General features: G+C 41.2%; 1 protein-coding gene across 1 annotated transcript in view; it reads left to right on the plus strand.

Moving 5' to 3' along the window:
- The window catches only part of PHEX (phosphate regulating endopeptidase homolog X-linked), a 262838-nt gene that overhangs the window by 68922 nt on the left and 177874 nt on the right, over positions 1-16042 (plus strand). Inside the window, exon 3 of the mRNA XM_040338252.1 lies at positions 14903-15064. Within this exon, the coding sequence (XP_040194186.1) occupies positions 14903-15064 (162 nt within the window). The remainder of the gene's footprint in view (positions 1-14902; positions 15065-16042) is intronic.

Raw genomic sequence — 16042 nt, forward strand, 5'->3', positions numbered from 1 at the left:
TCCTTATAACAGGCGACCATCTTCATAATAGGCCCTTTGAAAAGAAAAATATGAATTGTAACAAAGATTATTTATTTAACATTGAAATGCTAAATGAAATAAAATTTCTACCACAATATTAGAAACCTATTCTAGGTAAGGTAAAAAAGAAGGCATAGCTGATGGGGTTGTTTAACCCTGGGGGATTATTGACTTGTAGCCAGTAAATCTAGTAAATCAATCAAATTTAATGCTAAAGTGAGATTTTATGGAAATTCCTACCTTGTGCATTTTGATATACCCTATTAAGGGCACAAAAGGTCAACTTGAGTGTCTTTTGCAATCGAAAACCATGTGGTGAGCAACTGTAGACTTGAGGTTACCCAATGCAATATCCAAAATATGGTTAAATGTGCCTTTATTAAGATTTCACATATATTAATATGTAGACATAACAACATACATCAAGAATTGCCATATTAGGTATAAGGCCAGTGCAGATATCTGTAACAGTGCCAGTAAGAGTAAATGGTGTACTCTGGTGATTTAGAAGCAGAAAAAAGATAAGCGAGGAATGCAGTGTAATTGGTATAATAGACAAAGAAACTATCAGGAAGCCAACAAAAAAACTTACAACAATAAGCAGTTTGGGTTAAAGCTTTAACAAATGTGCAAATTTTAAAGCTGAATTTCAGGCAAAAAAAATATATTTCTCAATAGCCACTAAGTAAATAAATCCACTTTGTTTTCACCAAATGCCTTTAAAAACCCAGATTCAGCTGCCTGCAGAATACTACGGTGGGTACAAAACCCGCCACCCTGCACATGGAAAAAGATCTTTGTTCCACGAAGATCCTGAATAGAAGCAAAGTTACATACTGGATTACTTCAACAATCTGAAAGAAATACACAAGGGACACCAAGGTTCACGTGAGCATACGCATGCCTGCTGTATATAGCCAAAAGGTGCTCATTTCCAGAGTCTATTACCAACAGAATGTCGCATTTGCATTTGATAAGATATTTTACACCCTCTGCATTGCAGTACAAATTATTTTCATAATAACTCACCCATACAGTATGAGTGGATCAGAGGTAAGATGTGAGCAAAGTAAACACATCTATATGTGCATACAGTATAGTTTCACAACATGCCATTACAATACACCATTTATAACAGCGGCAAATTATTTTATCTTTTAAAAATGTAGCTTGTTGAAAGGTCAGAGATGGACTGGGCGAAATAAATTTAGAAATGAATGTGCAGCCAATGCCACTGCTTTCCCAAGCTTGCTCAGGAAAAGGTGGTAACTAATTGAATTACACAACCTTGCATGGATGTCACATCCTGTTTTCTCTTTCTAGGAATCGGTCTATTACTGCCAGAGGCCACAGCCCTTTCGTATGCCTGTATACGATGTTTATAGCTTCTTGTTTTGGATGGATTTCAAGTAGATTCATTTTTCTTTTCTAATTGTTTATAATGTCTAGAGACCCTCAAATAATGTCCAACCAGAATATTGTGTACAACTAACATGTTCATGCTCTGTAGAGTAGTGTTCTCAGCTGGGGGCTTTCTATGCAGGGTGGAGAAATTACTGTCAGGATTCTAATGGATATTTCTTTCTCAATAAAAGGTAGGGTAAATATCATATATTATTGATAAAATACCCAACAAATTCCTGAATCATAGCAATGGCAATTGCAAATGTACCAGTGGTGGGACAGAATGTAGCACAGGTACATTGATAGAACCTTAACATCAAACAACTCTCTCTCTCCCCCACCTTTCAGGTGCGCATAATATGGGGCACATGTAGTTCCCATCACCACAGCGTGTACCTGGTGGAAATAGGCACCAGCAAGAAAAAGATATTATTTGTCAATCATGACCTTAACAACACCAAAAATGTGTTTTGGTTATGTTGGGTAGTATTACATTTGTTTAAAAGCCATTAAACCACTGACACCCCACATTCTTGAGAAATGGATGAATATAATGTTTCTACCGCCAGTGACACTAGTATTGTGTCAGTTGGTAGTGTTACATCTTTGAGTGTTCTAAAAAGATGTGGCGTTTCTAGAATAAAGGATAGTAGTGTGTTAAGGTTTTGTGCTGCCCTAGGCCTGACTAAACTCATGCACCCCCTAATTTAAATATGATCCACCTCTTCCTTTCAAGGCCACACCCCTTTCTGTTTGAGACCCGCACTGACATTTTCGAGTGGGGACACTAGTTCTGAGGGCCTGGGGGGGGGCAATGGATTTCCTTAACTTGCATAGATTTCCTCTCACTTCCTGTTTGACTATAGGGCAGGAAGTGAAGGGAAATCTCTGCAATGGGACAGGGATGGTAAAGAAATAAACTGACAGGGGCTATAATCATCCCTTACTCTATCTAAAATAAAAAATACAATTATGGAGAGGAGTAAGAAGTTATAACCATGCCAATGGTGCAGAAGAAAATATATAGCATAGTGAGGAAGGTTTGTGGTCCAGGATTATAGGACAGTCAAAAAAATTAGAAGCAGTGCACCCCCCCCCCCCACAGTTGTGGAAAGCCGGCCGCCCGCATACCGGAAGCAGAGCGGCCACTTTATGGGGGCGCTAGACTAATTTATCTCTTAGCCCAGTCCGCCCCATAAGACTGGTGCTACACTAACAGTGTACCGCAAGCCGACGGGGACTCTTTCCATGCTGCTCCCCTGCAAAGTGCTGCCCTAGGCCTGGGCCTTGTTGGCCTAGGCCAGGATACAGCGTTGGGAGTGTCTCTACATGCTCTTGTAAAATGTAACATAGAAACTGATCATTTCAGCCAAGGAACCATTTCCAAATATCTCTCAGGGAATCATTGATATTTTTGTTAACTTTTAGAAGAGCATCAAATGTTGATATTGTCAAATTAACTACTTTAAGCTAGTATGTCTTAGTAATTGTCCCATTGGTGACTGCATCATCTATAATCTAGAAAAGGTCTCTTTGAAACCCATCCATTCCTCCTGGAATTTGTTTTGTAACAATGCTTATTCCTTTCAATGTCTAAACTACAAGGGCAACAAAGCCTGCCAAGTTGGTATTCGTGGAAATTGGGGGAAAAGGTGTAGAGGAACATTTACTGTAAATCTTGCTTGCTTTATTATAGAAGGAGCATCAGGCAATGTCAATATCTTCCATATTTCCTTCATCTTACAAATCTAATAAATTCTGTGGGCCAGATCCACAGCCAGCCGCCGTAACTTAAATATTCCCATTTAAGTTACACTGCCGAAAAATTTCTACCTAAGTGCCCGATCCACAAAGCACTTACCTAGAAATTTTCGGCTGTGTAACTTAAATCCGGCCGGCGCAAGGCGTTCCTATTCAAATGGGGCGAGTCCCATTTAAATTAGGCGCGCTCCTGCGCCGGCCGTACTGCGCATGCTCACGACGTCATTTTCCCGACGTGCATTGCAGGGTTTTACGTTACGCCGAGTTTTGTGAATCGCGCCGGGTAAAAAAAGTTGCGTCGGGAAAAAAAAGATACGGCGGGAAAAAATAAAAAAATAAATAACAGCGTCGCAGGAAAGAAGGGTCTACTTTTACAAGGTGTACTAACTTTACACTTTGTAAAAGCAGCCCTAATTTTGCGCTTGCAAACTAATACTTACGGAGAAAAAACGAAGCTGAAAAGCTTCGTGGATCTCCGTAAGTGCTAATTTGCATACCCGACGCGGCATTTCGACTCGAAATGCCCCCAGCGGCGGATGCGGTACTGCATCCTAAGATCCGACAGTGTAAGTCCCTTACACATGTCGGATCTTCTGCCTATCTATTGGAAACTGATTCTGTGGATCAGTTCCAAAGATAGAAACAGGGATACGACGGCGTATCAGTAGATACGCCGGCGTATCCCTTTTGAGGATCTGGCCCTGTATTCTTTCCTACACAGTTGATCTTGATCCTCTGTTAGGCCTCCCAGAGATAGTTTTTTTCAGCTGTAAGACCTTCAGAACTTTTTGTGTTTAAAAAGATTAATAGCTCAAATTTGTTCTTCTTCTTTGTGGATAGTGATTCTGAAGATATAATAACCATTTGACGCAATTCTGTTTGTATAAAAATAGTCTTGGCTTTTCTTTTGGGTTTAGTTGGATTCGCATTTAAAGGTTTCAGGGAAAGGGTAGGGGGTCCCCAAAGGGTAGGGGGTCCCCAAAGGGGGAAATACCATCACTGTCTTCAAAGTTTTGATATTGGCATCCTATGGAAAGTTGTGCAATGAGATGATATTTGTGAGCAATGAAACAAAACCCCATCTCCAGTCAAAGAGGGTGGAGTGACATATCGGTTGTGTAATCTCTGTATCAATCTTCACTTGTTTGAATAGCTGTGTTTGTATGTTTTTGAGCATTGTGTTTAAGAATATCTTTCAATGTTCACCACAGCAATGAATATGCATATTTCTGTATCTCCTTTTATTTTTAGTGAAATAGTATCTGTGTGTTGGAATTCAGCTTCTGATGCAGCTGATCTTGTCTGTGTTTCTTTGAATATGAGTCCTAAAAAGCTAAAATTAGGGGGTGTCAAAAAATACCCATCTTTATGCTTTGCTCTTCTCTCACAATTTTACATAGAAACAGGTAATATAAGTGAACAAAAGCAATCATATTTGTATGGATCAAGCCCTCTTTCTGCAATTTTTCAATAAATAAACCTTTTTGTATATAAAAGTGCAAAAGGGCCACATACAACATTGTGGTCTCATCAGTGAGCATCTTAGGCCTCGTACACACGATAGGTTAACCAGAGGACAACGGTCGTGTGTAGGCCCCATAGGTTATTTAACCTCAGGTTAAAAAAATGGCAACTTGCTTTAAAAATCCACGCATGCTCAGAATCAAGTCGACGCATGCTTGGAAGCATTGAACTTCGTTTTTTTTCAGCACGTTGTTGTGTTTTACGTCACCGCGTTCTGACACAATCGTTTTTTTAACTGATGGTGTGTACGCACAACGGACCATTTATAGCAATAGCAATATATTTATAGCAATAAAGGTATTATATTTTAATAATGCTGTACTTTGAACTTATAACCCTATTAAACTATATTTCACGTATTCTTTAAATTCAGTGATAGTGGCTGTAAGCAGTCATAATGTCCCAAGTGAAGTCATTTTCATTCCATGCAATGACAAAGTGTGCATAAGCAGCAATTGTAATGTATTATTAACATACCCTAATTAAATCACTGCCATGCCATCCCATACACAGTACACGCTCACATATTCTGCTAGTACTTACCTTCGCTGGCACTTATACACACACATCTTTAAAATACACAATATACTGTAGCTTTACTTTGCCTGTAGAACAAGGGAGGGAGTGAATTCATGGCAAGGAACAGCAGCCACGACATCACCTTCAGACGGAAACATTGATACCAGACAGGACTGGCATGCCTCCCATAGCCTATCAGTTGTACAGCACCACAAAATAGATTATAAACTCATGCAGCATATTTATTTATTTTAATTACAGATGTTTCTTGAAATAATAATTCTCTTTTTTTTAATAAGTAATGATTAAAAAATAAAAAAAGACCAAACTTTTTTTTAATAGAGTATGACATGATTAAACCACTGTCCACATTCTTCCCATTGGGGATATTTTCTTTTACATCCTGTTTTTGAGACACATCAGGAAGTGAGAAGAAATCTCTTCAAAGTAATCAAAATCCCCCTCTAAATTTTCACTGCAGCAACTGTCCTCATTTCCCCTCTACTTTTGTTCTGAAAATAACTCAACATTTTGAATTTTTCCTGACTTCTAGTGCTGGTGACAATGCTCGCCAGGACAAATACATAGGTTGAACCTCCCCAGTTTGGACAAAGGCTTCAATTAAAAATTGTCAGAGGTTAAATAGCTTTAGATACATCTTCAACTATATAAAACATGTGATCATAGATTATCCTTCAGAAAATTAGATGATTGTGATTGTCAGAGAAGCTAGTGGACCAGACTGTGTGACTGCATAGAAGAGACCCAAAACGCATATAGGTGAAAATATAATAATTTATTAAGATAAGGGAACAAACACACAACCACCTCCAATAGAACACAGTGCAATAAATCAACCAATAAATAGTCACCCAAAGATAAGTATAGACAATTAGCTGGATTCACAAAGAGTTACGCCGGCGTATCAGTAGATACGCCGTCGTAACTCGGAATCTAAGCCGTCTGAGATACACTTAAACCTAGCCTGCGCCGTCGTATCTTAGCTGTCTAGTTACGCCAGCCGCTAGGGGCGTGAATGCTGATTTACACCTAGAATGCGTAAATCAGCGAGATACGCCGATTCACGAACGTACGCTTGCCCGTCGCAGTAAAGATAAGCCGTTTACGTAAGGCGTTTTCCGGCGTAAAGTTAGTCGAACAAATAGCTGGCCTAGTCAATGTTAAGTATGGCCGTCGTTCCCACGTTGAAATTTGAAATTTCACGTAAGTCTTCCGTGAATGGGGCTGGACGTAATTTACGTTCACGTCGAAACCAATACGTCCTTGCGGCGTACTTTGGAGCAATGCACACTGGGATATGTCCACGGACGGCGCATGCGCCATTCGTAAAAATTGTCAATCACGTCGGGTCACGAGTAATTTACATAAAACACGCCCCCTCATCCTCATTTGAATTAGGCGCGTTTACGTCGGCCCATTGACGCTACGCCGCCGTAACTTAGGAGGCAAGTGCTTTGTAAATACAGCACTTGCCTCACTTACTTACGGCAGCCTAGCGTATATGCAATATGCTACACCGCCTCAAAAGTGAGCCGCCCTACCTGAATCCAGCTAAATATGTACAATGATGGGAGATACCGTAATCGTAAACAGGCCAGGCAGAGGTCATACACAAGGAGATCAGAAGATAGGTAAGGACGGGAGATAAACAGGAACAGGGAGATGACGGATGGATGGGCTGCAGAGCAGGGATCCAGGTAATCAGGTAACAAGGGGACAGAGATCCAAGGTAATGGGGAAGCAGGAAGGACAAGTCCAGGATGGGTTTGGGATAGGGATCAGGTGAGGTCAGGTCAGATCAGATCAGATCAGATACAGGCTCAGAAATTAGGAATGCCAGGTCAGGGAGAGAGATACCAAGGCGAGGTGTGTTTGCACTCGCCGGGTATAAATAGGAATGTCAGTAATTGGCTTCAAGTCACACCTGAGCGCAGGAAGAGCAGTACGCTCCACACTGCCAGGATCCATCCGCTGGTGGAGACCAGTACTGCGTCCCAAAGATGATATAACACCAGCAGGGAGAAGTTCTCCTGACAATTCCAAACTGCCAGGAGACACCTGCTGGTGGACCACAGTACTGCAAGCCAAATAATTATAAATATTACCAGTGGATGGAACCTCTCCTGACAGTGATGTACATTGTGGAAATATATACACTGTGGAAATGATTTCTAATGCATGTACTATATACTGTCTGCATGCAATAGTTGTCCTTGAAATACCTGACATTTCTGCAACAATCTTGGCTGCGATATTTGGTAAAATGTGCTGTCTGGAAATGCTGTAATAATAATATATGTGAGCTGCTGACTTCATCCTGTCTCTGGCATCTTGAACACACTGACTGTTATTACTATTCTGACCCACCTGTGTAGAAATATTGATCAGCTCCATTGATTGAGAACCCTCATGACACTGCTGCTCTCTCTACAGCTCACTGTAACATCAATTTTATATCCTGGAAAAACAAAGCAAAACTGTTCCATTCTAGTCCCTTGTGATACACTCCCATCCTCTACATTTATCAAAGATGTTTGCTGAAAAGCAAACAGTGATGTCCCCTATGAGGATAAGTCACAATGTCTTCATGTGTTAAAGACAACAAGGAGACATGCCAGTACCATCTATGTTATTAGAAAAATATTTATCTGGTGTTATATTTCATATTAGCTATTTAACTTTTAGTATTTCCAGTGATTATTTTATTCATATTTATTGGGTGGGGAATGCCATTCATTTCAGGTGCCTACATTCACAAAAGTGCATTTTTCATGCAGCGTGGGTGCAGAGCTATACTTTTGACATGTGTTACCACTCATCCTATGGAAGATGTAATTTGCTGTAAACCGCAGAAGATGCAGATATCCCTTTTATTGCACTGTACTAAGTATAATATATATGAACAAGCAGATGAAATCGGTGTGTATGTAACAATATTCCAACAGCTATGTATTAAAAAAATGTTTTTATTAGTGTCCGGCAATGAAGGGAGTAAATTGGCCTTACCTGCAGACTGGATGAATCTTCTTCAGGGTCATTGCGGTGTGGGTAGTATTCTTACTGAGCAATCATTTTCTAAAATGTCTGATTGCTATAAATTTAGCACATTAGTTCATGGCCTAGGGCTTTAGATGCAGAGAATATGTTGATGTAAAAGAATAAATGCCTGTAATCTCTGACCTATCCCAAAATTTTAAGACACCAACACTTAACCCTTTAAGTATTTGAAAATCGGTGCCAAACATTTGGGCATCTAACATCTATCCATCTTTCCTAACCTTAACATCGAATGCCCCGTACACATGATCGGATTTTCCGTCGGGATAAACTCAGACGGATTTTTCCGATGGAATTCCGTTCAAGCTGTCTTGCATACACACTGTCACACCAAATTCCGACTGTCAAGAATGTGGTGACGTACAACTCTACGACGAGCCAAGAAAAATGAAGTGCAATGCTTCCGAGCATGTGTCGACTTGATTCTGAGCATGCATGTTTTTTTCTCCATTGGAGTTCCATACAGATGAACGGAATGTTCTCTATCTAAGTCTGACGGAATTTCCGAAGGAAAAACTCCGATGGGGCACACACACGGTTGGAATATCCAATGAAAAAAATCCATCAGACTTTTTTCATCGGAAATTCCAATCGTGTATGCGAGGCATAACTCTAAACATTTACTATTGACAGATAATACAAAACTAATATTTAACCCTATTCCCCAACCTTACCTTAGTCTTACCCTTCAACACAACATCCCTAACCAATGACCTTAAGCTTAACTGCCTTTTTCTCATGACCTATATTTAATTCTGGACTCTGTACTTCTCCTCCTAGAGAACTTCTTCCCACTTTAAGGCCTTCACTAGCCGTAGCGTATGTTTTTATTTGCTTTTTTTTATCACCTTGATGTCTTCTGGCTAGACAGATAATACGCTAAGTCCTCTTTCTCTTCAGTCCTCCCAGCAGTAGGCAGATCTGGATGATGATTAGAGCTCTGCTTTCTTCATCAATTCATTACAGATTGAGATTGCAGGATGCCTTATTCAGAGGGCAGGTTCAGGATGCCTTTTACTCATAGGGCCATATTCTCCTAGATTTCCCGCGGGCGGCGCGTAAGCCATTTACACTCCGCCGCCCCAACCTACAGGAGCAAGTGCTGTATTCCCCAAACACTTGCTCCGTAGTTTGGGGCGGCGGAGTGTAAATGGCCCGGCGTAGCCATGCGTATCTCCAAGAGGGCGGCTTCTATTTAAATTAAGCGCGCCCCCGATTCTAACGAACTGCGCATGTGCCGGGCTTAAAATAGCCCAGTGCGCATGCTCATGCTCAGTGCGCATGCTCCAGTTCTCGGCATAAAACGTCAATGACGCTGACATTCAAGAACGACGTAGCCGACGGAAAAACACGACGCGGACCTGACGCCATACTTAACATGGCCTACGTGGGACTTGCGTAAACTTCCCCCTCATATAGCAGGGGTAAGTTTACGCTTACGCAAACGACGTTAGCGACGGTTACGCAACGCAAATTTGTTCGGGAATCGGCGTATCAGGCTCATTTGCATAAACAAATGAGACCTGAACGTAAATGCCATCGGAAGACATTAAACTTAAACTTAAAATAGCCCAAAGTTGGATCTTAACTACTCTTGACCTGGTTAACCCCAAAAACGAAACTATCACTTGAACTATCACATCGACATTGACTTTTTCAGGCAATGCTTACTGATCATTATTACCCCAATAATTTGAGCCTACATTTCATACCAGTTGTAGTTACATATGTTGCTGATTTGTTGAGGTACTAAATCAGCAGTACAAAAAGAACATGTCCCCTTAAACTCAGCCTTTACCTACATCCTAGTACTCCCCTGGTAGGTAGGTATCCTAGGTTCGGTTTGGGTAATGCATTCCCTAATTTCTCCTCATTGAGTGGGGTCTCTAATATGTCTCTCCTATTGAATATGGAATGACAGGCATTCTAGAGGCCTGAATGTAAGATCAAGCTGTCTGCAATTTATGTTGAGTGTCCATCAGAGTCAGGTCTGGATGTACCGTATTTATCTTCCTATAACGCGCCCCGGCGTATAGCGCACACCCTCAACCTAGAAGAAAAATTCCTGGAAAAAAAATAAATACTTACAGTTTGGATGCCCCTCGTCGGTGTCTTGCCCGGCGTCCATCGGCGGCCTTTTCCGGTCTGGTGTTCTTCTGCGGCCATCGTGGTGTCCTCCCCGCTGTGTTCTTCAGCCGATCCCCGCTTCCCGCGCTGTGTTTGAAGCACTCCGCCGACATATACCGAGCACAGTACATTCGGGTATACTCGGGCAGGCTCGAGTATACCCGAGTGTACTGCGCTCGGTATATGTCGGCGCAGTGGTTCAAACACAGCGCAGGAATCGGGTATCGGCGTATATCGCGCACCCATGATTTTGCCCTGATTTTAAGGGCAAAAAAGTGCGCGGTATACGCCGATAATTACGGTAGATTGTATAGAGCCTTAAAAAAAGTCTTGGAATTCCTCTGGCATAGCGTTTGAGGTAGGCAGTCTGCTTCAAGATTTAGAAATTAAATGCGGAATGTATGATTTATTGCGGAGCCCAAGTAGAGCTCAACTTGCCTAAAGAGTACCCGATTTGTTAAAGAATTTGTACATAGTATGCCTTCCCCAGGCCAGTTTCTGTTTACTGGAACAGTAAACCGTTCAGCTCCTCTCCTGCCTCGGTCAAGCCAGTTCTGGAGTTTTTTAAGCTGGTGCCTATTTTAATGACGGAGCCCCAAAGTGTGCACTTATGTGCTTTCCACATGGATAATGGGTTAGCAACTGGGCCTGCATTTGCTAAAAAGATGTCAAGCGACTTCCTTATTATTTCCTTAATTTAATTCAGTAATTTTTTGCAGTTTCACTTTTACATACATGTATTTGAAAACTATCCTGTGTTGGATTTGCCACAAAAAGTATAAATTCACCTTAAAAAAAATGCACATTTTTTTGCAGGTAAAAAAATGTGCATTTACAAATTTTTTTTAGGAGCCTGGAAAACATTGCACCAGCAATCAGCAGATTGCTGGTGCCGTGTAGGTCTTCCCCAGACTGTCAATAAATAATCAATGAACTACCAGGGCCCTCAACAGCACTGTGGTAGTTCATTGAGAACTAGAATCTGACAGCCGTAAAGGATGTTGATACTTGTAGTTCATTCATTCATAGGATTCTGTGAATGAATGATGTGGCCATGTGGGTGAAGCCCTGCATGGCCGTGTTTCTTAAAAAAGGGAAAGCTGGTATTGGGCAACTTCTCCTCCCTGCACTGTTGTCACAGAGAGGGCTTGGATCGCCAAGCAGCTGCAGGAGCGGGAACATTTTTCTAAAGGTGAACTTATCCTTTAAACTTAGTAAATACATGTCCTATACGTTTTGATGTTAACTGGTCCACTAAAATAAGTCTAATAAACAGACATTCCTCACTTCCTCTCCTACCAGTAGGTATTGTATGCTGCATGAGAACTTTTATAGTGGAAACAGCTGTAAATGGTGCAAAGGTGACATTAAAACAATATCTAAAGATGATTGACAAAAACCCTCTACCAGTCCAGTATGCTTAAAATGTTGGTAAAGAGCTGCTCCTTACGTAGTGATCAATTCACTTAGGGCTCATTTACACTTGCTTTGGCTTCAACACACATTAAATTGCCTACCACTCCAACATGCTTTATGATGTGTTTTTGATGCTTCAGTGGTGATTCGATGAAGCATAGGGGCTTTGACTGACATTAAGAGAGCTTTAACAACGCCTGTCCGAAGCCTTGTTTTGAAGCAAGTGTAAACTAGCCCTTAATGACCAAGTCATAGAAACAGAACTAGGTCATTAAGTGAGGAGTACAAAAAAAAAAAAAAAAGTAATATCCTCTTGCATATTGAAATGATAAAATTAATACATACACTGTGCAGAGTGAGGCCTCGTACACACGACCAGTTTCCTCGGCAGAATTCAGCTTCCGACCGAGTTTCTGGCTGAATTCTGCCGAGGAAACTGGTCGTGTGTACACTTTCGGCCGAGGAAGCCGACGAGGAGCTCGGCGAGGAAATAGAGAACATGTTCTCTATTTCCTCGTTGTTCTATGGGAGCTCTCGTCCCGCCGAGCTCCTCGGCGGCTTCAGTGCTGAACTGGCCGAGGAACTCGATGTGTTTGGCACGTCGAGTTCCTCGGCCGTGTGTACGAGGCTTGATACCTGTCTATAGTCATGTTATAAACTGTCAGTTTTGCATTCTATGTTATTTTTGAGCCTGCGATAGGCCCTTATAACCTAAATTATGCCTACTCAACTCTACTCCAGTCTACTTATGCATGCCAAACTCCAGTTCATTACCATATTCAACTGTATGTCAGGCAATTACAGTGAGTGAGTGGAACCACTGCTGATGTAATCATAAAACCAATTTAAGGATACTCTATCTAGATATAGAATTATTGTTAGTCACAGATGACCCCTAGACTTGCACTATAAGAGAGAGTGTAATGATAAAAATGCAAATACTTAGCTCCTAGGCAGGAAACACAATTGTAGACATTATTAAATAATAATGATAAAATATATATATATATATATATATATATATATATATATATATATATATATATATATATATGAAACACAACTGTAGACATTATTAAATAAAACAATTACCGCATTTATCGGCGTATAACACACACTTTTTTCCCCTGAAAACAGAGGGTAAACAGTGCCTGCGTGTTATACGCCAATATCATGTTTTATCAACAGGGGGGGTCGAGCGGGCCTCCCCAGGAGCCATCCATTGGGGGGGGGGGTGTCAGGCCGGCCGTCCCGCCTCCCCTGGCCCTGGAACAGTGCTTCCTGCATAGTCTGAAGTTAAGAAAAAAAGTCACTTGCCAGCCCCTTCTACACTGCTCCTCCTGTGTCAGTGTCATTGTAAAACGAAGCTTGTAAGAATCTCTATAGCTCTGTTTTTTCTGGATGCTCTCCTCCTCCGAGTGTAGCTTTGATTGGAAGAGGAGAGCAGTCACATGACCGTCTGTGTAACATCAAAGCAGAGCAGTCATGTGACCAGGTCAGTGAAAAAACTGAGCTATTGAGGTATATGGAAGCTTTGCTTTTCAATACGAGTGACACAGGAGGAGCAGTGTGGAAGGGGCTGACAGTGATTTTTTTTTACTTAATTGTAGAGAATGCTGGCAGCACTGTCCCGGGAGACTGGGGGTCTCCAGGGAGTGCAGGAGGGCTGTGTACTGGATGGGAGAAGTATAATGGATGGGGGATGTATAATGGATGGGGGGGCTGTATACTGGATAGGGGGATGTGTACTGGATAGGAGGGCTGTGTACTGGATGGGGGATGTATAATGGACAGGGGGGGCTGTATAATGGATGGGGGATGTGTACTGGATAGGGGGTGTATAATGGATGGGGGGGCTGTGTAATGGATAGGGGAATGTTGTAACGGTCAGGGGTTAACGCCGTTTACGATATTCCATTCCACACCAACCCACGACAGCTTATCGACACTCCACAATCCAGCAGACGAACACGGCCCATATGGATTCCCCAGAAATGAGACACAGCTCTGTTCTCTGGTTCAAAACGGATAGATTTTAATGACAAACTCAGGCTCTTTTTATACAGTGAGTAATAAAGTAACAATGGCTTAACTCCACCCACAATACGACACAAGGAGCCCAATACACATCTTTAGTCAGACTTTCTAGCACCGATATAATCCACATGAGCTAATTACTAATCCTTTTACCCAGACAAGGTGACTCCGAGATAAGCTCTTTTCACCTCAATACAATACACATTACTTTAGTAAACATAAGTCAGACATCTGACCTTTTAGAGTGTGCTAATTCACATTCCACATCTATCATCAATAAAACTTTCACACAATACAGTGTTAATTAGCATCACACAATTAAAAGGTCTTTAGAAGCCAGACTAGGGTTAGTTTACATGACAGTAGCAGACTTTTTTTACCGCCTTAACAGTCTATGTTCCACATTGAATGAGTCACTCTCCTATTGACCTTTTGGGTTCAGGATCAACAACCTGTAATTAGTTCTTTGCATACATTCTTGAATATATTGTGGATTATCATTACTGTCCCATCTTATGTAATCCAAGATATCAGTTCTCAGTCATCCTATGCCCCTAGTGGACATAGGATGACCCTAGACACAATAGTCATTGGTGAAGCTGAAACAGGAGTACCCCACACTCTTCAAGAGCCTCTGGATCCCACGGGCCATACCGTTACAGATGTGTACTGGATAGGGGGTGTATAATGGATGGGGTGGCTGTGTACTGGATAGGGGGATGTGTACTGGATGGGGGGGCTGTGTACTGGATGGGGGATGTATAATGGACAGGGGGGTTGTATAATGGATGGGGGATGTGTACTGGATAGGGGGGGGATGTGTACTGGATAGGGGGTGTATAATGGATGGGGGGCTGTTCACTGTAAAAAGGGCTGTAAAAACATTTTTACCTTAAACTCCCCTCTTAAAATTGGGGTGTGTGTTATACGCCGATAAATACGGTAAATTGTAAGTAAATTATGTTTAAGTACTGGATTTGCCTTATTTTGCTTTTCTTTTTTTTTTCTTTTACAGCTGCTAGTATACGGAACAAGATTAACCTTTCTGTAGATCCCTGTGACAATTTTTTCCAGTATGCCTGTGGTGGTTGGATTGAACATAACCCAATTCCTGATGACCAATCAAATTATGGAATCTACCCATGGCTAAGGAATAATGTTGATCTGAAAATTAAAGGTGTGTATTTGCTCATTGTAAATAAATGACATGTTTGTGCCCAAGAAGGAATGAATGGGAAGTGCTTAGATGTCACTTGTCTGGGGTAAAAAAAAATACTGAAAATCCTTCTCAGGTGGGGGTGTTGGGAATTCCTAACAGACATAGAATTATTTCCTGATCTGATTGTAAACACATGACTTGGAAAAACATGCTTAGGCTACCTTACTCCCAGATACACACCAAAAGTGAAGGTTTGATCGTGAGAAACAGATATCAAGAGCAAGAAAACCGGTCAAAACATATCAGATACTAATCTATGATGTTTCTATAAGATTTTCAGAGTACGCCTGGGAATGTTGTAAAGAAAATACAGCTCTGTGTTGATTAATACATAGTTAACCACTTCCATACAGGGCAGTTATACACCCATCCATACCAGGCCTATTCTGGCACTTCTCTCCTACATGTACAAATCATATTTTTTTGCTAGAAAATTACACAGAACCCCCAAACATTATATATGTTTTTTTAGCAGACACCCTAGGGAATAAAACGACGGTCATTGAAACGTTTTATCTTGCACGCCATTTGCGCAATAATTTTTCAAACGCCTTTTTTTTTGAAAAAAATTGTTTCATGAATTAAAAAAAATAACAAAACAGTAAAGTTAGCCCAATTTTTTTGTAAAATATGAAAGATGATGTTACACCGAGTAAATAGATACCTAACATGTCAAGCTTTAAAATTGCGCACACTCATGGAATGGCGCCAAACTTCGGTACTTAAAAATCTCCATAGGCAACGCTTTGAATTTTTTTACAGGTTACCAGTTTAGATTTACAGAGGAGATCTAGTGCTAGAATTGTTGCTCGCACTCTAACGCACGCGGCGATACCTCACATATGTGGTTTTAACGGTGTTTACATATGTCGGCGGGACTTGCGTGTGCGTTCGATCTCATGCTTGTGGTTGCTTAGCAGCCGCAATTGCGGCTTT

This window comes from Rana temporaria, chromosome 2, assembly GCF_905171775.1.
Source record: "Rana temporaria chromosome 2, aRanTem1.1, whole genome shotgun sequence".
NCBI classification, from domain to species: domain Eukaryota; kingdom Metazoa; phylum Chordata; class Amphibia; order Anura; family Ranidae; genus Rana; species Rana temporaria.